This window comes from Dendrobates tinctorius, unplaced genomic scaffold (assembly GCF_039654945.1).
Source record: "Dendrobates tinctorius isolate UK_male_01 unplaced genomic scaffold, ASM3965494v1 ptg000024l, whole genome shotgun sequence".
NCBI lineage: Eukaryota > Metazoa > Chordata > Amphibia > Anura > Dendrobatidae > Dendrobates > Dendrobates tinctorius.
This window is the reverse complement of record NW_027361692.1, coordinates 1,514,119-1,541,524: the sequence shown is the minus strand read 5'-3', so window position 1 is coordinate 1,541,524 and position 27,406 is coordinate 1,514,119. Positions and strand designations below refer to the sequence as shown.

Below are 27,406 nucleotides of genomic sequence, written 5' to 3'. Positions count from 1 at the left end.
CCCATACTCTTATATACCCCATGCATCCTGCTATATACACCTATATTGCTATATACCCCCATCCTGCTATATGGCCTGTATCCTGTGGCACACAAAAATAAACTTTTATACTCACCTTTCCTCACTCCAGCAGCATCGCTCCTCCTCCCGTCTATGCCGGCAGCAGCGCCGCTGACCTGTGTGGAGCCGGCCACGATCCCTGCAGCATCGCTCGTCCTCCTGTCTGTGCTGGCCGCGGCTGTGTCTGGACACGTGAGCACAGCGATGACGTCATCTCTGTGCGCACCACTAGTCTCCACACACAGCCGCGGCCGGCACAGACAGGAGCTATATATAAATATATAGCTAGCTGGAGGCAAGGGGGTTAATCACCGTGGCGCTGCAGAGTTGATTGGCGGGACCGTACACAGCAGGCGGCGGGCGCACGATGCTCGTGAACGCGGCGAGCAGGCAGAGCAGATCCACAGGACAGGAGGCGTGACAGGAGAGGAGGCGTGACAGGAGAGGATGAGGCGGTACCGGTATGCCTAGTTCATCTCAGCGTGATGGCGTCTAATATTTATCCTCGCGCTGCGTTAATAAAATGGCGGTCGCTGCCCAGTGGTGGGGGCCCAGGCCCCCTTAGAAGCTCTTGTGGTGGGGGCCCCGGGGCTGAAGCCCCGCCCGCCCCTCCTATAATCCAGCCCAAAAGAACCCTTCTCCACGCAAATTAATAGCCTCATATATGCCTACGAGATTGAAAGTTGGGGGACAGGAGACCCCTGGTCTATATGTGGAACATGAAATATGCTTGTCTGAAAACATCCTTACATATATTGCTTATTTTCTCACTAGAGCATTGTAATCTCTTTTTTGTAGTGATTACTGGAGGTCTTAAACCTTGACTAATATCAACTTCTCTCATATTTGCCCATGCTTATCAAATAAGTGAAGCACGTAATCCCTCTTTTTTTTAGAGCAAATGAAATTTGAAAACAAGGAACATCAATCTTTCAGCATGTTTACACCTTTGGTAATAATGAACACTTGAATGGTAGTGTAAAAGCTGGTTTCACCTGTACCATTGCATGGGGAAAATGAAATAAGTAAGCATATGATATACCGTATTTTGCGGATTATAAAACTCTCCGGATTATAAGGCGCACTACAAATTTTTAGGCGAAAAATAGGAAAAAAATTTTTTTTTAATAAAATGCAGGTGCTCCTTATAATCCATGTGTCTTATTGCTTACTGGGGGTGGTGGCTGCAGTGAAGCGGGGTCCCAGGGTTGCTGCTGGAGGAGGCAGGAGTGTGGTGATGCTGCAGGACGCAGGCTGGGATGAGGGGTTGTTCAAATGTACAGTGCGCTGCTGTGGGTGTTCCGTGCTGTGAGTCTTCCGTGCTGCGGGTGTTCCGTGCTGCAAGGGCTCTGCCGATATTTTGTGAAAGTCCAGAGCCCTCGCAGTTGCATGGTTTCCTAAGCGGTGGACTCCGGGGAAAATGGCTGCAGGGGGCGGCGCAGATGGAGATATCGGCACTGAGATCTCGAGAGATGAGATTTCAGCTCAGAGATCTCATCTCCCGAGAGCTTGGTGCTGAGATCTCCATCTGCGCATGCGCTGCCCCTGGCAGCCATTTTCCCGGAGTCCACCGCATAGGAAACCATGCAACTCACAAAACTCACTTCACAAAATGCCGGCATGGCCCCCGCAGCACGGAACACCCGCAGCGGTGCGCCGCACATCTAAACACCCCTTCTTTCCAGCCTGCGGCCTGCTGCAACCCTTTGACCCTGCTCCACCGTGGTCAGTAAGGTATATCCACATTATAAGATGCACCCCAATTTCTCCCCCAATTTTCTTGGGGGAAAAAAGTGCCTCTTATAATCAGAAAAATACTGTAACTGTCATTTTTGGGGATAATTTTGTCCTGATTATGTTTGATTGTGTTAATGGCAAAAAGTGCAGCGAATGATTAAGTGCTAAAGCGCTAGCTTTACATATAAACGTACTTGGTATAAATGTTACATACTGTTATTGCGTTGCAGTGTTGTGGTGAAAATAGAGAAATAACTACCGTAAATACAAGGATATGGTACTGTAGATTGATTTTTATAATAGCGCAGTCTAAAATATTGCAGTTGATAGTTCACCATCAAGTATATGATAAATAGGTTGATTCATTCCCAGCTGGACCAGAATTGGCTTTTCTTCTCCCTAGCCATATGCTTATGTGAAAACAAAGCATAAATATACTCAACAAAGCTTCAATACATTTAGCAAAGGTTATTATCCTATTTAGTTTTCAACTTATGGTAATGGCTAATTGCTTTTAAAACAAAGGATGCATAAGTGAACATTTTAAAGGGTTCTGATAATACATTCCCTCGGTAGTTTTTACAGTTTTTTATTCGGAAATCTTTTTGCATCTTTTTGTTATAATGTTTTAAGCAAATATTGTAACACTAGTTTTCATGCTAAATTTTAAGTGCCAATTAACCCCTTCATAACATATGATGTACCGTATTTTTCGCTTTATAAGACTCTCCGGATTATAAGACGCACCCCAAATTTTGAGGAGAAAAATAGGAAAAAACTTTTTTTTAATAAAATGGTGGTGCATCCTATAATCCATGCATCTTATTGCTTACCAGGGGTGGTGATGGAGGAGGCCGGAGTGGAACATTGCTGCTGGGATGAGGGGGTGTTTTGATGTGCAGCGTGCCGCTACCGGTGTCTGATACTGCCGCCACCCTCTGTTCCCTGATGCTTGCCACCACCGCCATTCTCTGTCCCCCGGTGCCTGTTTGCCACCACCGCTGCACTCTGTCCCCCAGTGCTTGCCACCACTGCCGCGCTCTGTCCCCCCGGTTCTTACCGCCACTGCCGCGCTCTCCCCCGTTTCTTACCGCCACCGCCGCGCTCTGTCCCCTGGTTCTTACCGCCACCGCCGTGCTCCTGTCCCCCGGTGTTTGCCGCCATCGCCGCGCTCTCTCCCATTCAGCGTGGGGGTCTCTGCCGCTCCATGCCTGCTTTCCTGTGTCTTTCTTCCTGGAAAATGGCTGCCACGCATGCGCAGATGGACATCTCGGCACTGAAATCTCGGGAGATGAGATTTCAGAATCTCATCTCCCGAGATTTCAGTGCCGAGATGTCCATCTGCGCATGCCCGGCGGCCATTTTCCAAGAAGAAAGACACAGGAAAGCAGGCATGGAGCGGCAGAGACCCCCCACGCTGAACGGGACAGAGCGCGGCGGCGGAAGAAACTACCGGGGGACAGGAGCGCGGCGGTGGCGGTAAGAACCAGCAGACAGCGCAGCGGCAGCATCAGGGCACAGAGTGCCGCGGCAAGTACCCTCAGCGGCAGCGCAAAGGTATATCCTCTTTGTAAGATGCACCCCCTTTTTCCCCTCAATTTTGGGGGAAAAAAAGTGCGTCTTACAAAGCAGAAAATACGGTACATTTACATTATATATCATGTCTCTGCCTTTGATGCAGGCTTTAACAGCACCACTTAACCTGCGGCTGTTAATCTGTTAAATCCTGCTGTCAATCTCTGACGATGGGATTTAACATACTCCTGCAGAGAGCGTGTCTTTCCATGCTCACATCAGTGTGCCCGTGGTCTGATCATCGATGGGTTGTCGTGACAGCCGGGAGTCTGCTGATGACTCCCATGCCTATTATTACGATCCTCATGCGAACGCCGGTTGGGAGATTATTATTATTATTATGCATTTATATAGCGCCATTTATTCCATGGCGCTTTACATGTGAAAAGGGGAAATATACACTGCTCTGTACAGCACAAGTGATCGGATGATTGCAGTTTCAAGTCCTTCAAGAAAAATTCAAAAGTCCTTCAGGAAAAATTCAAAATGCCAGAATTACTGTTTTTTGACCACTGCAGCATTTTAATAAAATGCAATAAAAGGCAATCAACAAAGCATTCTATCTATGACTTAATGGTATGACTAAAACTGTCAGCTCAGGGCGTTAAAAATAAGCCCTCACCAAACCCCAGATCCCAAAAATGGAAAATATTATGTGCCTTGGAAATGGTGACAAAAGTAAAAAATGTATTTCTTACAAATTTCCAATTTTTGTATTCACCAATTAAATAAAAAAGAACTATATGTATTTGGTATCTGTGTACTCGTATTAACCTGGAGAATCATATTGCCAAGTCATTTTTACTATATAGTGAACTTGGTACATAAAAATACAAGTTAAATTGTTGAATTGCTTTTTTTTTTGCTATTTTACCACACTTTTTTTACTATTTTCCAGTACACTATGTGGTAAAATGAAAGGTGTCCTTCAAAAGTACAGCTTGTCCTGCAAAAAACAAGCCATCATACCGCTATATTGATGGAAAAATATAAAAGATATGGCTTTTAGCAGAAGAGTAGGAAAAAACTAAAACAGAAAATTGCCAGGGGTTGAAGGGGTCAAGCAGCTTTTCACTATGACAGTCCATTGACACATAATGTCAGGGCATCATTTTGCATGAAAAACTGTGGTAGCACTGTTGGGTTTAACCGAGCCATTTTGTAGATTGATGACCGGCCTCATTTTTTAAATATGACTAGAATCACTTTATGAGATAATAACTCTGGAACGCTTCAATGGATCCCACTGATTCTGAGATATTGTACTTCATGATAGTGGTAAAATTAGTTTGATATGGTTTGCGTTTATTTGTGAAAATATTGGAAATTTGGTAAAAATTTAGAACATTTCACAATTTTCTAAATTGTAATTCTTATGCCCTTAAACCAGAGTTATGGCACACAAAATAGTTAATAAATTACATTTACCACATGTCTACTTTTACAACAGCACAATTTTTTAAACTTTTTTTGGTAAGGAAGTTAGAAGAGTTAAAAGTTTATCAGCAATTTATAACATAAATACCCAAAAGTGACACCATTCTAAAAGCTGCACCCCTCAAAATCCTCAAAACCACATTCAAAAAGTTTATTAACCATTCAGGTGCTTCACAGACATTAATGGAATGTGTACAAATATACCCCAAACACTGGGAAATATAATCAAAGGCTCAACTCACTGAAGGTGTAATAGCAAAAAAATCTCATAAATGAGCTATTAGGCATCACAAGAGATCAAAAATGGAGTTTTTCAAGCTAAATAATTTATTTAGAATAATAAACAGAGCATAAATGCTAAATGCAAGTTACAGCAGACATAAACACAATATAATTAGACCAGCACCTTGACAGTTTATAAAGATTTTTTCTGTATAAAACATGCAGTTTTTTTGCTTTCCTTTCACAAATAAATTACATAGTAAACAGCAAACTCCCTATTTACATAATATGTATACCCTAATAGGGTTTTGCATACAATCAGTTCCCAGGGTAGGATACTGAATATAAAGTGCATAAGTACCTTGTACCAATAAGCCAAATAGGCGTTAAGTGTAAACAGAGTAAAGACTGCCTATACAAATCCAAAGTGGAATACAAGGGCTGTATTATGAGATTTTTTTGCTATTAATGGAATGTGGAAGGAAAAAATGAATATTTAACTTTTTTACAAAAATTTTACTTTAACCCCAAATTTGTTATTTCCACAAGGGTAACAGGAGAAAATGAACCTCAAAATTTGTTTTGCATTTTCTCCTGAGTTCATCAATCCCCATATGTGAGTGAAAACTACTGTTTGGGTGCATGACAGGGGGGCTCAAAAGGGAAGGAGCACCATTTGACTTTAGAACCCAGAAATGCTTCAAAGAAGTTTATAACATAGTCATGAAAATAAAAGTCATATTTTTCCCACAAAAATTCTCTTTTAGCCCCCATTTCTACAAGGGTAGCAGGAGAAAATGGATCCCAAACTTTGTTGTTCAATTTTTCTTGAGTACGCTGATACCTCATGTGTGAGAGAAAACTGCTTATGCGTATGACAGGGCTCCGAATGGAAGGAGCATTGTTTGACTTTTTTAAGCCAAAAATGGCTGGAATTGAGAGCGGACACCATGTCGCATTTTGAGAGCCCCTGATGTGTCTAAACAATAGAACTCCCCCCACAAGTGACCTCATTTTGGAAACTAAACCCCTCAAGGAATGTATCTAGATGTGTGGTTAGCACCTTCAACCCCAGGTGCTTCACAGGTGCTATAATCTACAGATGTTCAAAGTGTTTTTCCATTGGTGACAGTTCTGTCCAGACTCGTGCCAGCATATTCTTGGCTTTGGACTCCATGGTTTCAGGATTGCATTGTTTTGGGTCATTAAGATCCTTTGGGCTGATGCACTGAGTCATTGATATAGCCCCACAGAAAGAAGTTGCAGGGTGTTAGAATTAGCTAGTGCGGAGGTCAACTTTGTAGAGCTCAACTTTTGTGAATTATTTTCAATACAACTGTTCCAAAGTTCAGTAGAATTTCAGTAAGGTATCTATTAATAAAGAACTTTTTTGCTTTCTTGCTTTGATGATGCTATCTTATGTCTCACTATGTAAGCACATTTTAAGATTGTGTTAGAATCTGTTCAGTTTGTGACTATACGCCATTTTCTTGTAGTGTTCTGGCTGCTGGTCTTTTTCCTCTGGTGCTGGGTTTGTCTTGGGTCAGGTGATTGTATCACCCTTTATTAAACTGCACCTGTCTCCCATTCCTTGCTGGACAACAGTGTTAATTTGCTTGAGTTCTGGCTTGGAGCTTGGCTTTGCCTTCTGTGTGTTTAATAAGTGCAGTGCTGGGATCTCTGGTTCTGCTAGTCTTAGTTTCTGTTTTCAGTTTGTTTCTGCAGCCTTCTCCTTGTTTTCTTCTAGGAGGTGACCCGTTTTTGTACCCAGTCCTTAGATCTTTCAGAGACTCGCTTCCCCCTATCGATAGGTCTTCGCTTGAGATTAACCTAGGATCGTCGGTGGGTCTATTCGCAGGAATGGGTCGCCTACTCCATTGTAGGGTATAAGCCTCGTCGTAGTGCAGGGTCATTTTTCCCCCTCCTACCCAATCCTGTGCTGCAGAACTATAACAGATTGGCTACTGAAACAATAAAAACAATGCTGTGATTGGTTGCAAAGGACAACTAAGTCTATATTACTTACATTTTCAGTCTCTGGCCGTTTACCACCATCCTTGTTGAGTCACCCAGTATTGTAAGCAATAAAAGGAGGGTTGTTTCAACTTTGTTCAATTGTTTGTTGAAGTCTTTGTTTGCAAAGTCATTTTGTTTGTTCTTTTTTTACTTCTTGAAATTATAGAGCCAGGAGAAATATGTTAGAAATGTGTTATGCATTAGAAATAATATTAATATTTCTGCCCCGCAGCAGTGATTCTGGAGATTAATGCTTGGGGAATCAATTTAGTGAATATATTAGGAAGTTAGTAGTTATAGTTCTAACCCCTTTAATGATATGTATGCAGAAGAATGGTATTTATAGTTTCAGTTGAAGCCTTAAGGCTGGTAGTTTCCTTAAGTATTTTTCACTTCCTGAATAACTATTTCCAGTTTATTATAATCTACAGTATTCTGTAAACCCTTTCTAGATTGCCTAAATTAAATCTTGTCGTCTTGTATTTTTGATATGTTTCTCTGGATCACTAGAACTGCAATGTGTGTAGGATCGTGTGCCTTATATAATTGCTAACTTAATAATTCAGCATTGCTCTCAGGTCATTGTGGCTTTATTTTTGCTTTATAATGCTCTCATTTCCTTCTTTGCAGATCTGATTGTCTGATTATATACAGACGTATTTTGTTCTTGAACATTGTCTGTTTGAAAACCGCCATGTTGCCTTTCCAATATCCTCCTTTATCTGTCTTCTACAAATACTAATTCTGTACATTTAAAGATTAGTGTCTCTCCAAGATATTATATGATATTAAACAATATTTCTGTTCTCTTTGCTGACTCATTTTTATGCTAAAGGGGCTTAAACTTCCCTACTTTTAAAAAAATGTAAATAAGTTTTTGTTTTAAAATCACAAATTTCTACAAAGGTAATGTTAAATCTAAGATCTAAAATGTTACAGGTCAGGTGATAATTCAGGATGGGGACCAGTAACAGGGGAAATGCTTGCAGATAGGGAGGGGAAGCAGCATTTTTTTGTTATTTTAAGCTGAGATGCTTGTCTGTAAAGCACTGGGAAATTAATGGCGCAATGTAAGCAAAACTTCAAAAAGTTCCTTTTTTTCTTCCTATATGTTTGTATTCTTTTGATGTTCTTTTTATAGAGAAAGGGGATTGTCTATGGAGCTGAGTTTGTTTTATACACATGGGTGCGGTTTGTATTTTACAGGTGACACCTGCCTGTAAGTGTCAGTTTAACCTTGTTAGATGTTCCATTTAATAGTGCCTGTTTGATCTAACTAGCTGAATGACTTTTTTGTTTGCACTCTTCTCACTACTCACTAAATGACTCAAGTATGTGATTGGTTGATTTGGCCTGCAAAGTCCAGATTAGGCCAAACTTTTGATTTTTAACCCCTTTCTGCCATCTGCCGTACTATGGGACCCGGGCCCCTATGCCCATGGACGGAATAGTACGTCATAGCGATCAGCAGCGCTCACGTAGTGAGCGCCGCTGATCGCGGGCGGGTGTCAGCTGATTATTACCCGGCACTATGTGTCAGAGGCGGTCACGGACCGCCCCCGACACGTTAACCCCTGGCACACTGTGATCAAACACGATCGCAGTGTACCGGGGGTTTAGGGAAGCATCGGCAGGGAGGGGGTTCCCTCCGTACTTCCCTGAGACCCCCAGAGCAGCGCAATGTGCAAAGCTGCTGCGGGGGCCTCCTTCCCTGCAGGTCCCCGGATCCAAAATGGTGGGACCTTTGGGGGCCTGCAGCGAGGCGGCTTCCTCATGCCTGCAAAGCGCCGGCATGAGGAAGCCTGCAGCACTGCCTGTAACAGATCGCTGATCTGTCACCGTGATCTGTGATGTGACAGATCAGCGTTCTGTCACATGACAGTTATGTCCCCCCTGGGACATTATAATAAAGTTAAAAAAAAGTGTAAAAATAATTTATGAAAATCGCTAAATAAATAATAAAAAAAATATTCCCCAATTCATTTTTTGGAAATAAAAAAAATCAAAACAATAAAAGTACACATATTTAGTATCGCCGCGTCCGTAACGACCTGCCCTATAAAACTGTCCCATTAGTTAACCCCTTTAGGGAACCCCTTAAAAAATAAAAAACAAAGGAAAAAATAATGCTTTATTATCATACCGCCAAACAAAAAGTGCAATAATGCGCAATCAAAAAGACGGATATAAATAACCATGGTACCGCTGAAAACGTCATCTTGTCCCGCAAAAAATGAGCCACCATACAGTGTCATCAGTGAAAAAATAAAAAAGTTATAGCTCGCAGAATAAAGCGATGCAAAAATAATAATTTTTTATATAAAATTGTTTTTATTGCATAAAAGCGCCAAAACATAAAAAAGACATAAATGAGGTACCGCTGTAATCGTACTGACCCGAAGAATAAAACCACCTTATCAATTTTACCACAGGCAGAACAGTGTAAATGCACCACCCAAAAGAAAGTTTTGAAATGCTGGTTTTTGTTCATTCTGCATCCCAAAAATCGGAATAAAAGCAATCAAAAAATGTCACATGCCCGAAAATGGTACCAATAAAAATGTCAACTCATCACGCAAAAAATAAGACCTCACATGACTCGGTGGGTCAAAATACGGAAAAATTATAGCTCTCAAAATGTGGTGATGCAAAAACTATTTTTACAATAAAAAGCGTCTTTAAGCGTGTGACAGCTGCCAAACATAAAAACCCGCTATATATAGTAAATCAAACCCCCTGTTATCACCCCCTTAGTTAGAGAAAAATAATAAAATTTAAAAAATGTATTTATTTCCATTTTCCCATTAGAATTAGGGTTGGGGCTAGGGTTAGGGCTGAGATTAGGGTTAAGGGTGTGTTGGGGTTAGCGTTGGAGAATTGGGGGGTTTCCACTGTTTGGGCACATCAGGTGCTCTCCAATTCTGTGTTAAAAAAGTCAAACTGTGCTCCTTCCCTTCCAAGCTCTGCTATGCGCCCAAACAGTGTTTCATTCCCACATATGGGGTATCAGCCTACTCAGGACAAATTGCAAAACATCTTTTGGGGTTCAATTTCTCCTGTTACCCTTAGGAAAATAAAAAATTGGGGGCAAAAACATTTTTGTGGAAAAAAATATGATTTTTTTATTTTCACGCCCGGGCGTTATAAACTTCTGTAAAGCACTTCGGGGTTCAAAGTGCTCACCACACATCTAGATAAGTTCCTTAAGGGGTCTAGTTTCCAAAATGGGGTCACTTGTGGGGGGTTTCCACTGTTTAGGTACATCAGGGGCTCTCCAAAAGCAACATGACACCCGCAGACCATTCCATCAAAGTCTGCATTCCAAAACGTCACTACTTCACTTCCGAGCCCCGACGTGTGCCCATACAGTAGTTTTCTCCCACATATGGGGTATCAGCATACTCAGGACAAATTGGACAAAAACTTTTGGGGTCCAATTTCTCCTGTTACCCTTGGGAAAATAAAAAAATTGGGGACTAAAAGATCATGTTTGTGGAAAAAAATATGATTTTTTTATTTTCACGCCCGGGCGTTATAAACTTCTGTGAAGCTCCTGGGGGTTCAAAGTACTCACCACACATCTATATAAGTTCCTTAAGGGGTCTAGTTTTCAAAATGTGTTCACTTGTAGGGGGTTTCCACTGTTTAGGTACATCAGGGGCTCTCCAAAGGCAACATGACACCCGCAGACCATTCCATCAAAGTCTGCATTCCAAAACGTCACTACTTCCTTTCCGAGCCCCGACGTGTGCCCATACAGTAGTTTTCTCCCACATATGGGTTATCAGCGTACTCAGGACAAATTGGACAACAACTTTTGGAGTCCAATTTCTCCTATTACCCTTGGGTAAATAAAAAAATTGGGGACTAAATGATAATGTTTGTGGAAAAAATATGATTTTTTTATTTTCACGCCTGGGCGTTATAAACGTCTGTGAAGCTCTTGGGGGTTCAAAATGCTCACCTCACATCTAGGTAAGTTACTTGGAGGGTCTAGTTTCCAAAATTGTGTCATTTGTGGGGGTTTCCACTGTTTAGGCACATCAGGGGCTTTCCAGACGCGGCATGGCGTCCAATTCCAATTCCAGCCAAAAAAGTCAAATGGCGCTGCTTCCCTTCCGAGCTCTGCCATGCGCCCAAATAGTGGTTTACCCCCTCATGTGGGGTATCAGCGTACTCAGGACAAATTGCACAATAACTTTTAGGGTCCTGTTACCCTTGGGAAAATAAAAATTGGGCGTGAAAAGATTATTTTTGTTGAAAAAATGTGATTTTTTAATTTTACGGCTGTACGTTATAAACTTCTGTGAAGCCCTGGGAGCTTCAAAGTTCTCACCACACATCTAGATAAGTTCTTTGGGAAGTCTAGTTTCCAAATTGGTGTCATTTGTTGGGGCTTTCCATTGTTTTGGCACATCAGGGTTTTTCCAAACGTGACATGGCGTCCGATCTCAATTCCAGCCATAAAAGTCAAATGGCGCTGCTTCCTTTCCGAGCTCTGCCATGCGCCCAAATAGTCGTTTACACCCACTTATGGGGTATCAGCGTACTTAGGACAAATTGCACAATAACTTTTAGCGTCCTGTTACCCTTGGGAAAATAAAAATTTGGGGTGAAAAGATCATTTTTGTGGAAAAAATGATTTTTTAATTGTACGGCTGTACGTTATAAACTTCTGTGAAGCCCTTGTGGGTTAAAAGTTCTCACCACATATTTAGATAAGTTCCTTGGGGGGGTCTAGTTTCCAAAATGGGGTCACAGTTTTCACTGTTTAGGCACATCAGGGGCTCTCCAAGCGTAACATGGTGTCCGATCAGAATTCCAGCCAATTTTGCATTGAAAAAGTCAAACGGCACTCCTTCCCTTCTGAGCTCTGCCATGCGCCGAAACAGTGGTTCCCCCCACATATCAGGTATCAAAATACTCAGGAGAAATTGCACAATAATTTTTGCAGTCCAATTTCTCCTGTTACCCTTGGTAAAATAAAAAAAATTGGACCTGAAGTAATTTTTTTGTGAAAAAAAGTTAAATGTTCATTTTTTTTAAACATTCAAAAAATTCCTGTGAAGCACCTTAAGGGTTAATAAACTTCTTGAATGTGGTTTTGAGCACCTTGAGGAGTGCAGTTTTTAGAATGGTGTCACTTTTGGGAATTTTCTATCATATACACACCTCAAAGTGACTTCAAATGTGATGTGGTCCGAAAAAATAAAATGGTGTTGTAAAATGAGAAATCGCTGGTCAACTTTTAACCCTTATAACTTCCTAACAAAAAAAAATTTTGGTTCCAAAATTGTGCTGATGTGAAGTAAACATGTGAAATGTTACTTATTACGTTTTTTGTGTGCCATATCTCTGTGATTTCAGGGCATAAAAGTTCAAAGTTGGAAAATTGCGAAATTTTCAAAATTTTCGCTAAATTTCCGTTTTTTTCCACAAATAAACACAAGTTATTTGAATGAAATTTTACCACTAACATGAAGTACAATATGTCACGAGAAAACGTCAGAATCACCGGGATCCATGGAAACGTTTCAGAGTTATTACCTCATAAAGGGACATGAACGTGCAAACCACCCTTGAGGGTCAAGGGGTTAAAGTGGTAGAGTCCTAGTTTTGTCCCTGTCCCCTGAGTATGTACCTCTCTTAATAATTGAAAGTGTACTACTAGTTTTAGATGGAGTGCATTGACATTGCGTGCTGTTATTTAGTCTATGCTCTACAAGTTAACCCAGCTTTAACTCAACAAGTGACTCTCCCAGTTTTTTACACTTTGGACTCAAAATACCTAGAGATTATTAGTACAAGCGATCGGATGATTGCATCTTCTAGTCTCCCATGGAGACTATTGAGGCAAGTAAAAAGATTAAATCTAAAAAAATATATATATAAAAAATATAAAAGTTCAAATCACCCCCCATTCGTCCCATTCAAAATAAAACAATTAAAAAAAATACACTTATTTGGTATTGTCCTGTTCAGAATCACCCGATCTATCAATATATAAAAATAATTAATCCAAACGGTAAACGGCGTAACGAGAAAAAAAATAAAAATGCCAAAATTACCTTTTTTTTGGTTGCTGCAACATTGCAATAAAATGCAATAACAGGTGATCAAAAGATTGTATCAGCGTGCAAAAAATAAGCCCTCACCCAGCCCAAGATCCAGAAAAATGGAGATGCTATGGGTCCTGGAAAATAGCGACTTTTTTTTTAAACTTTCGATTTTTTTTCAATCACAAAAATAAAAAAAAATTGTTAATTGCACTTTTTTGCAATTTCATCGCACTTTGAATTTTTTCCCCATTTTCCAGTACTTGGTATGGTAAAATCAATTGTACTTTTCAAAAGTACAGCTCTTCCCTCAAATAACAAGCCCTCACATGACCATATTGACAAAAAATTAACAAAGTTATGGCTCTGGGAAGAAGGGGAGAAAAATGGAAACCCAAAAATGGAAATACCCCTGGTCCTTAAGAGGTCAAATGCCTGATCCTTTTGTTTTCAGAGAATATGAGCAGCTGATATAGGTAAATTTTAATTGATTTCTCTCCTCTGCACATTGTAAGCGCATGAACTCTGTATGGTGTAGTCGAGATATATAGCTGTCAGCTGAAAAAGTATATTTGTCCAGTATCTACAGGGTGGGCCATTTATATGGATACACCTAAATAAAATGGGAATGGTTGAAGATATCAACTTCCTGCTTGTGGCACATTAGTATATGGGAGGGGGAAAACGTTTCAAGATGGGTGGTGACCATGGTGGCCATTTTGAAGTCAACTATTTTGGTTCCAACTTTATTTTTTTCAATGGGAAGAGGGTCATGTGACCCATCCAACTTATTGAGAATTTCACAAGAAAAACAATGGTGTGCTTTGTTTTAATGTAACTTTATTTTTTCATGAGTTATTTACAAGTTTATGACCACTTATAAAATGTGTTCAAAGTGCTGCCCATTGTGTTGGATTGTCAATGCAACCCTCTTCTCCCACTCTTGACACACTGATAGCAACACCGCAGAAGAAGTGCTAGCACAGCCTCCCAGTATCCGTTGTTTCAGATGCTGCACATCTCGTATCTTCACAGCATAAACAATTGCCTTCAGATGATCCCAAAGATAAAAGTCTCGGGGTCAGATCAGGAGACCTTGGTGGCCATTCAACTGGCCCACGACGACCAATCCACTTTCCAGGAAACTGTTCATGTAGGAATGCTTGGACCTGACACCCATATTTGATTGTATGGTGTGGTATATGGGGTACAAAGATAGTGGGGCCATTCTTCATCAATGGAAACCTCAATGCCACTGGATATCTGCAATTGCTACATGATGATGTGTTGCCCTCTTTATGCACTGAAGATGGCACGTTCCCTGAGTTTTTCCAGTAAGATGGTGCACCACCACATTATCGGTGTCAGGTCCGAGCATTCCTACAAGGAATCTGACCCCCTTAGACTAGCATTTCTGTTGCAGTGTTGCAACAGTGTGTCAAGAGTGGGAGAAGAGGGTTGCATTGACAATCCAACACAATGGGCCGCACTTTGAACACATTTTATAAGTGGTCATAAACTTGTAAATAACTCATGAAAGAATAAAGTTATGTTAAAACCAAGCACACCATTGTTTTTCTTGTGAAATTCTCAATAAGTTTGATGTGTCACATGACCATCTTCCCATTGGAAAAAATAAAGTTGGATCCAAAACTGTCAACTTCAAAATGGCCACCATGGTCACCACCCATCTTGAAAAGTTTCCCCCTCCCATATACTAATGTGCCACAAACACAAAGTTAATATCACCAACCATTCCCATTTTATTTAGGTGTATCAATATAAATGGCCCACCCTGTATTTAATATAAATGGCCAACTTAAAATGGTATTGTCAAAAGTAGTCAGTTTTTGCTTTTATTTTATTCCTGCTACTCCCCTAAGTGTTTTTTAAATTTGCCATACTATTCCAAAGATATGGGCATTTTGATTCAGTGCTAATTTTTTATGGTCTTTACAAAGGTGATGTTGTTAGTTTCCAACAAATATCAACAGTCCTGCACTTTGCTCTCAGATAGGGTAGCAAAAACCTGGTGACAGATTCCCTTCAAATTTAGCAATTATTGTGGATATTTTGTTTGAATTAACATGTCATATTCCGGAAACCCTCATTGCTCAGACTACTCTCCAGGTAGAAGCGCTCAGCTCCAGCATGAACCCCTGCTCAATGGTGTATGGGATGCATACAAAGTCTATCAGTCTGTAACATCACGGTGTATGCAGTTATAGTAGAGCAGTGCACTTCTACCTGAAATGCATGCGTCTGCACTGTTTAACAGACCACAATTTACTAGAAAAACATTTTAAAGGTTTAGATACACTCTATATATATATATATTAGAGATAAATCTAATTTTTTTTGTACATTTAATTTGTTCCCTTAACGATATTTAAAACAAAACTCAAATATTATACTTTGCCTTTAGTGTAATAAAATGTTATAACTATTAACAAAAGTATTATTTTCATTATGATTGCTATTATATTTTTTCATATTATTACTATTACAGGTCCAGCTCCAGTACAACATAATCAAATATGAGAATATGTCTTTGCTATGTACTTTATTGGAAAGTCTTTTGCAGCACAGAAAAGAAAATCAAGAAGCATTGCACTGTGAAGTTTTTGACAATGAAACAAAACTATTTGTGCAGAACCTTGACCATACAATACTCCAGATTTCAGATGGATTTCCATTGCTTAGCCTAATCCTATGGAGATTGGGGACTTTAGTTACATACATAGGAAATGAAGAAAATTGAAAGCTCTGTCTGTTACTGAAAAAATACTTGTATAAAATTGAGAAACACATATACAGTACATGGCAATTGATTTCATTTCAATTATTGTGTAACTTTTTCGCACTATTTTAATTGTAAAACAATATATAGACTTTATTAGTGATTGTGTGATAGTGCTCATTCGATTCAAAGTGTTCAGTGTGATTTCATCTGCAATATTGTTAACACCCTTTTTTCTAAGTGTGATTATTACATGTTGGTCTTTTGTATATGCCGTATATATTATTTGACTTATTTTTTCATTATGGTTTCTTTCATTTGAATGCCAATACTTTAAATACATTATGCCTACACACATGTGTTATAGAGGTTTTGTTGTGGTATTTTGATCTGAGACATTTATGGAATATCATGAGCACCGCGATCCCATGTGATATGGAGAATCCACACAGTCTCTGACCGGCCAACATGGCAAAATGTGAGTTAGGGCTTTCAACAGATGGGCTTCCCAGTGGAGGATATGTGACAAATGTCATTAATGGAAATAAACAAGTACATACTATGCTGTTTCAATAAACATAGTAGAAGTGCAAAGAAATGTGAGAGAAAAATGTGTGGTCTGATCGTTTACCATGCTGTTCTTTTTATTTTCGGTAAATTTCGGTAACCCTTGACACTTTCACATTCTTTAGCTTACTGCTTGTCCTTTGGTTTTCCCCTCATTCATACACCAAAGAGATGCAAGGAAACAAGGAGACAGGAAAAGCCAAATTGTGCAAAATGTGTGATGAAGCCTAAAGGCCCCTTTACATTTAGCGATGCACCAGCGATCCGACCACGATACAACCTGGTCAGGATCGCTGGTGCATCGCTAAATGGTCGCTAGTGAGCTGCCAAGCAGACAGATCTCACTAGCGATGTAGCGACGCAGCGATGCTGACGTCTTCCCGCCCGCGTCCAGACTTCGCTTGTCGGCGCCAGCAGGAAGCGCCCGACGAGAAATGGACCCGGCCGATCTCGCGCGATCAGCGACAGAGAGCAGGGGAGCCGGTCGGAAGTAAGTATCACACAGTGATATCGCTAGCAATATTGCTGCTGCGTCACAAAATCGGTGACGCTTTAGCGATATTGCTAGCGATATCTCTATGTGTAAAACCCCTTTAATTGCAAACATTTTTTAACCCAAAATTCATGCATTTAAGCAAAATAAAATTATCACCATAGTGAGCAAACTCTTTAAGGAATGTTGGCAACCCAAAGTCATGTAAAGATCTTGGTGTGTCATGGCCTGGTAGACTCTGCATTAGTCAGGATATAACAGGCTGTGTCAGTGAAAGACAGACAGGTCTCATGTATTACACTGCATTAAACTGGTGATCAAAGTGAAAAAATATTCAAGTCATACAGTGGAAAATGAAAAGTTAAATAAATAGTTCAGCAAAATGTGTAAAAGCATAAAAGAAACAAAAAAATGCAGACAAACCACAGAAAGGTGTTTTACACTTAGAAAGGTGTTTTACACTTAAAAAGGCAGTTTTTGTGTAAAAACTGAAATAAACAAAAGTGCACATAATTGATATCACTGTATCCGTAACATTTCAAACTATAAAACAGTTATGCTATTCATTCCATATGGCAAACACTGTAAAACATAAAGAAATATATATACAACGAAATGTAGCTTTTTCATCATACTGACACAAAAAAAATAGACTGAAAAGCGATAAAAAAGTTGTATGTAAAAAATGGTATAATTAAAAATATTAATTTGTCCCACAGAAATTAATCCCTCATATAAGCTGTGTTGGTAAAAAACAAAAAAGTTACCGATCTCATAACAAGGCAATGCAAAAACAAACTCACTCTAATCATAGTGACCAAAAGACAAAGCTGTGTTATCTCTTTTTCTGCACACTGAACAGCATACAAAATAAAAACAATAACTGAATTGCTGGTTTTTGTTCATTCTATGGCCAAAGTCTTAATAAAAATTAATTAAAAATGTTCTGCAATCCAATATGGTACAAATTGAAAACTTCATCTCATCCTACAAAAAATAAGCCTTCACAAATCCTTACTGGTCAAAAAATAAAACAATCCCTTTCAAAATATGGTGACTAAAACACTTTTTTGTAATAAAAAGCTTTTCTAGTGTGAAAAAGTATCGTAACATGAAAAACTATATAAATCTGATATCGCTATAATCCTACAGACCAGAAGAATAAAGCTGTTTTATCAATTATACCGCATGGTGATCGGTGTAAAAGCATAAAAATAAAAATAAGTATTGAGCTGCTGTTTATTTGTTCATTCTGTCTCGCAAAAAACAAAATAAGGCTCGTTTCACATTTACACTGTGAACTACACCATGGGGTGGAGAACCTTTTTTTGCAAACGGCTATTTGAATATTACAAATATCATTCTGGAGCTATACAAAATTATCAACTTTAAATTTATCATGCTATATTTAGTGAAACATTTCATTAACTTACTGGCTGGAATTGCATCTCTTTGGTGAGGCATGTGGTATTAGGTAGTATTGATGCTTTGTTACTTGCAACTGCTTTTCCTGGTTTGCATCTGTCTGAAACACAGTTGAAGCTTTGCATTAAGTTTTATAAAGAATTTGCAGCAGTACTTTGTTCCGAACACTGATATATATTACAGTGCATAAATCCTCAAATTCATCATTGTTCACATTACATTTACAGAACTCAAACAATGGGAGGTCAGAAGTATATACCTCCCATAGGAGACACTGGGACTGGAGCATATATATATCACATAGGTGACAATGGGGCTGCAGCATATGCATCACATAGGAGACACTTGGGCTGCAGCATTCACATCACATAGGAGACACTAGGGATGGAGCACACACATGACGTAGGAAACCCTGGGCTGGAGCATATACAACAGGAGAGACTGAGGATGGACCATATACATCACACAGGAGACACCAGGTCTAGAGCATATACGTCACATAGGAAATACTGGGGCTGCTGCATATATATCACATAGGAGACCCTTGGGCTGCAGTATTTACATCACATAGGAGACACTGAGGCTGGAGCATATACATTACATAGGAGACACTGGGGCTACAAAATTGCATCACATAGGATTCACCGGGACTAGAGCACATCAAATAAGACTCACTGGGGCTGGAGCATATAAATCACATAGGATACATTTTGGCTGAAACATATACATCACATAGGAGATATAGCCTGCTTTTGTTATCAGTGGGACAAGAGGGCAGAATGCGCTATCTCTGCCCACAAAATACATACTGGCCAGTGCCAGCATCAGGATGTAATCCTTCATTGTATGTGCTGCAGTATTCAGTACTGATTGTTGTGTGCGTACACAAGGAGGAACCAATAGGCCTACTGAAGGCAAAATGGGGTCACCAGCCTGAGCACTGCAGTCCCTGGGAATCTGCCAAGGGCTGGAGAAAAAGACATCACAGGCCACAAACGGCTCGTGGGCCAGAGGCTCACACTCCTGCTCTATGCTGAAAATTTACAGTAGGGTTTCTATGTAAATCCCCCCAGTAAACTTAATTTAGACTTATCCCTCGATGCCACCACTCACTATAATGGGACAGATGGACTCCTTCTGGCCTCTGTTTTGACGGTGTCCCTTTATTTTAGGCATATTTTAGCTTGCAAAAATGTAGTCAACCTGATTTGTGTGCATGCAGACACCAAATGGATTCTAAAGTAAGGTGACCAGAAAAATGCCCACAGGAAAAATAGCCCAAGAAAATTGCCCACAGGAAAATTGCCCACAGGAAAAATGCTTACACGGAAAATTGCCCACATGGAAAACTGCCCACACAGAAAGTTGCCAATTGCATCATCACAAAGTTTCAGATCTATGATATTTGAGGTGCAAGGTGAGGATGTTCACATGATATGTGAAAAATGCCCACAGAAAATTGCCCACACACATGAATACCCACAGGAAACCAGTAAAGAGTTATAGGCGAGATGCTTTGCAGGACAGAGAAATGCATAGATCTATTGGTTAAATACTCTGCAGGGCAGGGGGATTAGTATACAGGTATAGGTGAGACACTGCAGGACAGAGAATAGTATAGAATTATAGGTTAAATACTCTGCAGGACAGGGGGATAGTATGCAGGTATAGGTGAGATGCTCTGCAGAGCAGGAGAATAATATAGAATTATAGGTGATGCTCTGCAGGGCAGGAGAATAGTATAGAATTATAGGTGAGATGCTCTGCAGGACAGAGAATAGTATAGAATTATAGGTTAAATGCTCTGCAGGACAGGGGGATAGTATACAGGTATAGGTGAGATGCTCTGCAGAGCAGGAGAATAATATAGAATTATAGGTGATGCTCTGCAGGGTAGGAGAATAGAATAGAATTATAGGTGAGATGCTCTACAGGACAGAGAATAGTATAGAATTATAGGTTAAATGCTCTGCAGTACAGGGGGATCGTATACAGGTATAGGTGAAATGCTCTGTAGAGCAGGAGAATAATATAGAATTATAGGTTACATGCTCTGCAGGGCAGGAGAATATACAATTATAGGTTAGTTGCTCTACAGGGCAGGAGAATAATATAGAATTATGTTAGATGCTCTACAGGGCAGGAGAATAATATAGAATTATAGGTGAAATGCTCTGCAGAGCAGGAAAATAATATAGAATTATAGGTTAGATGCTCTGCAGGACGGGGATAGTATACAGGTATAGGTGAGATGCTCTGCAGTATACAGGTATGGGTACAGCTACACTAGCGTCAAACTCGCACGAGTGCAATGCGAGAAAACTCGCATTGCACTCAGACCAATGTTAAACAATCAGTCAGGTCAGATTGGCAACTTTTTTCTCCGCTCGGACTGCATGCAAAATTGCAGCATGCCGTGATTGCATGCGTATATCGCATGTGGGTAGCCAATGCAAGTAAAAAATCTCACACAGACAGCGTTTGTTGCATGGACTTACCCATGCTGGAAAAAAGAATAGATAGGATAGATGATAGATAAATAGATAGATAGACAGACAGAAGGAATAGCTAGATCATCTTACCAGTATTCCACTGCTACATCCAGGGCCACACATTATGCTTCATGCATATTCACTGCAGTGACCAGCAAACAGTCAATCACAGACGCTCGCACTTTTAAGTCTAGCCCGATGAAAGTGGACAGCTGCGAGCTGCCACCCTCAGCTGGCTAATTTTACTTTGGCTAGCAAAAAAAACTGCATGGGCTCTGCCCTGTTTTTAATTGCCAGTCAAGGTAAAACTAGGCAGCTGAGGGTGAGGACCCATTGTTTTAGGGCCCCCCATGCTAAAGAATAGCAGCCTGCAGCCACCCCTGAAAATAACACATTCATAAGAAGTGCCATTTCCAGGCGCCTAACTAGTCTTTACCTGCTGCCCTGGTGGCGGCGGCGGCGGCATGCTGGGTAATAAGAGGTTAATACCAGCTTTTTATTGGCAGCTGGTATTAAGCCCTGAGATTCTTAATGTCATTTAATTGGATTTTGACAAAGGTCTCTGGGCCCAGTTTACATCTCCAGGTTCTTCAGGTTCAGTTCACTCATACCTAGTCCCAGAGTACAGATTCTGTTCTTATGAGTAGTGTTGAGCGATACCATCCGATATCATGAAATAACGGATCGGATTGGATCGGACCGATACCCAAAAAGTATCGGATATCGCCAATTCCGATACCGGAAACCAATGTCAAATGGGACAGAAATATCGGAATTAAAAAAAACCCTTTCTTTCCTTGTAGGTTAATTCTACATGAAGAAAAACAACTAATAATAATGTAGAATGTATTGGGGGAGGTGGAGGAGACATTAAAGGCATAGAGGTTTAGCCCAATCAAATGGAATAGCAGGAATAATTTTTTTTTTTAAAGACGTCCGGAGTTACAAAGATATTTACTATGTTAACTTCCATGCTCTTCACCTTCTTTGTTACTTCTCCCACACTTTCTCCTTCATGATCCTCAGCAGCAGCATCTTTTTCATCAACTTCTTCACCTTATTCATCTTCTTCACCTTCCTATTATTCTTTTTTTTTACATTCTTCATATTCTTATTCAACTATTATTCTTCTTCATATTCTACTTCTTCATCTTCCTATTCTTCATCATATTCTTATTTGTGACAGTCATTCCTGTAGTTGTTATCTATAAAAGTTTGAAGCTTACACCTTCCGTTCTGCCTGTCACAAAAGATTTACAACAGGATTTGTCCGCGTTCAGTTTGGCCTTCAGCAGCAGGCATTTTCCAGGGGCACCATGAGGAGGAACGGACTCACCCCCATACACTGCTTAGTCTTCTTCTGCTTATAATTTAGATAATATATTTTGCTCTGATTTTTAGTCTTATGCTTAATGTTCTGCTTTTTGTTCTTCTGCTTTTTGTTCTGCTGCTTGGTCTTCTGCTTCTTGGTCTTCTGTCTCTTGTTGTTCTGTATCTTGGTGGTTGTCTTCATGTTCTTTGTCCTCTTGGTCATCTTCAGGGTCATCTTTTTGATCTTCGGGGTGGTCTTCTGGGTCGTCATCTTCGGGGTCATCGTTTTCGTGGTCGTCGTCTTCGCGGTGGTCTTCAGGGTCGTCGTCTTCAGGGTCGTCGTCAGGGAGATCCAGAGTGATAACCAAAAACCATTTCCAAAAGCTTGAACTTGGAAATGTAGCAGAAGGTACAAGAAGGCTGAGGAACTGCCGAGAACCAGCTGACGGTACTGGAACCCGGATGGGTAGCAGAAGGAACAAGAGCCAATGGCACTACCGAGGACCAGCTGATAGTGCTGGAACCTGGTTACTAAGCAGGAGGTACCTGTGCTAGAAAGCACTACCAAGGACCAGCAGACGTTGCTGGAACTCAGATACCGAGAAGGAGGCACCTAATCCAAAGGCACTGCCGAGAACCAGCTGACGATGCTGGAACCCGGATGGGTAGCAGAAGCTGCAAGAGCCAATGGAACTAGCGAGGACCAGCTGACGGTGCTGGAACCCGGAGGGGCAGCAGAAGGAACAAGAGCCAATGGCACTACCAAGGACCAGCTGACGGTGCTGGAACCTGGTTACTAAGCAGGAGGTACCTGTGCTAGATAGCACTACCAAGGACCAGCAGACATTGCTGGAACTCGGATACCGAGGAGGCACCTAAGCCAAAGGCACTGCCGAGAACCAGCTGACGGTACTGGAACCCGGATGGGTAGCAGAAGGCACCCATGAAAAACAAAGTTGCAAGGCCACGAGCCGGCCGCAGTTACTGAAACCCACAGTCCTACAGGGGGTGCTTGTCCTATTGGCACTACAGAACCAGCCTTTGTTACCAGATCCCGCAGCCCACATAGGAAGCCCATAAACTGCAGGCACCATAGACTCGGCTAACCCGACCGCAACACGACAGGACAACGTATTGTGGCAAAGTGACGTTGACACTACCCGGAAACAGCAGGCGTGCTGGAACCAGGCTGGGCAGGAGGGAGTACCCGTGCCAAAGACACTGCCGAGAACCAGCTGATGGTGCTGGAACCCAGAGGGGCAGCAGAAGGAACAAGAGCCAATGGCACTACCGAGGACCAGCTGACGGTGCTGGAACCTGGTTACTAAGCAGGAGGTACCTGTGCTAGAAAGCACTACCAAGGACCAGCAGACATTGCTGAAACTCGAATACCGAGAAGGAGGCACCTAAGCCAAAGGCACTGCCGAGAACCAGCTGACGGTACTGGAACCCGGATGGGTAGCAGAAGGCACCCATGAAAAACAAAGTTGCAAGGCCGCGAGCCGGCCGCAGTTACTGAAACCCACAGTCCTACAGGGGGTGCTTGTCCTATTGGCACTACGGAACCAGCCTTTGTTGCCAGATCCCGCAGCCCACATAGCAAGCCCATAAACTGCAGGCACCATAGACTTGGCTAACCCGACCGCAACACGACAGGACAACGTATTGGTGTCAAAGTGATGGTGACACTACCCGGAAACAGCAGGCGTGCTGGAACCAAGCTGGGCAGGAGGGAGTACCCATGCCAAAGACAACGTCGGGAAACAGCTGGCGGTGCTGGAACCCAGGGAAAATACTACCAACAGAGTGGAGACAGAGGCCTAATTGGAGCAAGTTTAAAATCTGTAGTTGTGTGAGTGTGGACACAGCAGGAGAAATTGCCGGACACACAGCTGGGGATCAGATGACATTTCTGAACCCCAATAACACTGGAGCATATGTTGACTGTGCAGACGGCACTTCTGAGCAGCAACTGGCGATGTTGGAGCCCCGGGTCAATCAGGGTGTAGGCTGAGGCCTAATTTCATCAAGTTTAATATCTGTTGTAGACTACTACTGATTTTAAACGTGCTCCAATTAGGCCTCTGGCTCCACTCTGTCTCTAGTATTTACCCTGGCCTCCAACACCGCCAGTTGCTGCTCGGAAGTGCGGTCTGCACAATCAACACTTGTTCCTGTGTTACTGAGGTTCAGTAACGTCAGCTGATCCCCTAATGTGTGTCCAGCAATGTCTCCTCTGTCCACATTCCCACTAGTAGACAAAGTTGCGCATCACTGCATACTCCCTCTTCTTCACATTCTAGAATGCTGCTTGGCTGGCCCCCTGTTTCCAAGCCAAGAGATTCAGAGAACAGAAGTAGAGATGGCTCCTGTCCAGGGCTCTCTGACTGCCTGGGCAATTTGGCAGGTGGTGAAGAGACAGATGGTTGCTCTTCAGTGCTCTGGCCCTGAGAGGATGTGGAAGTAATTGAAGTTGATGCGTTAGCTGCTATCCATCCGACAACGGCTTCAATTTGTTCGTCCCGCAGCAGTGGGGTACGGCGAGGTCCTACAAAGCTGCGCATAAAGGACTGTTGCCTGCTAAAACTGGGGGATGCTGAGTCACTGGTGCCCGCAGCAGGCACAGAATCCCCATGTCCTCTCCCAGCTGAAACTCCACAACCACATGCCTTACTCCCTGCCTTCTTCATCTTGGTAGACTGATAAAGATAGGCAGAAAAGTACAAAGGGGGGCTTAGTGTGCTTATTCCTGAACAGCTGCTAACAGGTATAAGAAACACTTATTTTATAAAGTGTGTGGACTACACTTTAATATGAGCTAATGTGGCCTACACAACTGTTAAGTGGAGTGTTTTTACGTGGTTTTTTTCCAAAAATCAAAAAGGATGTGACCAAAGATGTGAAAGCGATAGTATCACAAACTTTTTGGAGCTATTACAATGCAGGAAGGTAACCTACAATGCAATAGATAAAGCTCCAAAAAATAGGCTAATACTAATCTGGCTGCGGCTGCAGGGCACAAGCCAGAAAAAAGACTCCTCTATCTACTCCTATATAGTGTTTGCAACCAACCAATGTAGATGGATACGGATGGAAGCACACTAATAGGAGAAAAAAATCAGGAAAAATGAGCTGCAATAAAACAAAAAAAGGACTATGTATGAGGCAGTGATGCACGCTGAGCGGACTTCAACCAGAGGTGGCTGCAGAACACACTACAACATGAGCTGCACTCACACACAGAGACCTCACAGACAGCCATAAACAGTGCAGAGAACTGGGCACTAGCACTGAAAGGCTGCAGAAAGGCTCTGCTGTCTACTCCTATAGTGTTTGCAAACAATGTAGATGGATACGGATGGATGCACACTAATAGAAGAATTAATGAAAAATGAGCAGCAATAAAACAAAAATAAATATGTATGAGGCAGTGATGCATGCTGAGCGGCCTACAACCTGAGGTGGCTGCAGGACATACTACAGCGTGAGCTCCACCTACACAGACCTTGCAGACAGCTGTGAACAGTGCTGCAAGGCAAAAGAAAGCTACATTGATTGATCATGTAGCCTGGGTAAAGCACAATATTATATAGCAAATCGCTATCTCTAACTGTCTCTCAGAGTCTTGAACAGCGGCCTGTCCCTAACTGAATTCACAGCAGAGTGAACCCTAAATGGTGGCGGCGGCTTTTATAGTGCATCATGACATCATTTCAGCAGCCAATCACAGCCATGCCATTAGTTAACATGCCTACATGCCTAAGAGGATGTGCCCACACTTCTGAGGATTCCTCATTGGCTGAATCAAATCAAACTGGCTCATAGCATTATGGGAACTTCCGATTCCGGTATTCGATATGCTAAAAGTATCGGAACTCAGTATCGGAATTCCGATACCGCGAATATCGGCCGATACCCGATATATGCGGTATCGGAATGTTCAACACTACTTTTGAGTTGTCATTCAACTGTGCTAATAATAATTCCACTCTCAGTGTGGTGTGTATAAGCCTAGAGACCCTTATTCAAAACCATTCTGCATTTTCTTTTATCCTATGCCTGCCTACACCTGCAGTATATGTATATGATACATGTGAGATAGCTGGAAATGCAGGATACAGTGAAGAGCAGGAGGGAGAGCTAGAGTTAAAGGGGTTTCTTACAGGGGATACCCCATGCAGGGAGAGAATAAGTATTAAGGGGGAGTGCTTAAAGTATTAAACAGGGTTCAGAACAAATGTATATAAAACAGGTAAACTTATCAGTCTGATGTTTCCTGGCGGTGAAGGCTTGAAATCCCACGGGGGCATCGCAAGTGACGCGCAGTCTCTGGCTTGATTCTGCAGAAAGTTGAGGCACTGTTTCCTGTCAAATGTGGTGTAACCTGGCTCTCCTAAGCAAGGTCCTGCAGTAGGAGTAGGCGGGGGTGAAGCTGCCTGGCGGTGTACGATACGCCTGGTGAGTACTAAGCCACGCGCTAGCAGCAGTCAGCGGGACAGCATGAGACAGTGTCTCTGTGACGGGTGAGCAAACACACTGGTCGAGGCTGGAAGTTTGCAGCGCGGGCCCACACTTTTGCGTTGCTCTGCAGAGAGTGAGTCAACCTCCTGCTGCGCAGTCTCTTCCCGCCAAGTCTCCAACATTCCCGCATGCCGTCTTTTTATTACAGACCCGCCCCCTACAGTCAGGTGCAAAGGTCTGTCCAGGTCAGAAAGCTTTCCCCCCTGCAACAAGGGTGACAGCCCCCATAGTTCCGGATTCGGCAAGATAGAGGCACCACCGGCCCGGTCTATCTTCCTACATACAATACAGGTAGGATCTGTTCACTTACTCTTCGTAGTCATAAGTGGACAGTGAAGGAAGTGCAGGCACCAGATTCACTGACACTGAAATCAGAGGGAGAGTGGCGCTGCTCTGGGACTTCCGGTTCCTCTGTTGGTCAGTGACATCACTATGGAGGCACACGGGTCAGTGGATGCTTTTGTCTGCTGGCCTGGTTGTCATTCGAGAGCCCGCAAAAACCAGGGCTCATCCCACTGAACGTCCACACTTGATCCCCATGGGTAGAACACCACTCAGACAACACAGGGTGAGGGGAACACATTGGTAAGACTTGGTTCACCAACAGAAAAAACAGGTGTAACTACTGTGGTCGCAGCGATCAATGCCATAACCAGGCACGGGGGGACAGGTGCCTTCTGCTGGATCTGCATCCTCAGTGAAGATGCAGACCCAGATGACATGCATCGTGTTGCAGAGACCCGTCGGGTCCCTG

The 27,406-nt window shown here is 42.0% G+C and overlaps 1 protein-coding gene and 1 long non-coding RNA gene across 4 annotated transcripts in view; one reads left to right on the top strand and one right to left on the bottom strand.

Annotated features, from left to right (window-relative positions):
- MEI4 (meiotic double-stranded break formation protein 4) overlaps nt 1-16,200 on the top strand; it is a 344,771-nt gene extending 328,571 nt beyond the window's left edge. For all 3 annotated transcript variants that reach the window (XM_073569293.1, XM_073569294.1, XM_073569292.1), the window contains one exon: nt 15,613-16,200. In XM_073569293.1, the coding sequence (XP_073425394.1) occupies nt 15,613-15,864 (252 nt within the window). In that variant the 3' untranslated portion in view covers nt 15,865-16,200. The remainder of the gene's footprint in view (nt 1-15,612) is intronic.
- Nucleotides 1-27,406, bottom strand: part of LOC141084533 (uncharacterized) — an 81,653-nt gene that overhangs the window by 5,070 nt on the left and 49,177 nt on the right. The window contains exon 2 of the long non-coding RNA XR_012231025.1: nt 18,337-18,428. This is a non-coding gene — a long non-coding RNA (uncharacterized lncRNA). The remainder of the gene's footprint in view (nt 1-18,336; nt 18,429-27,406) is intronic.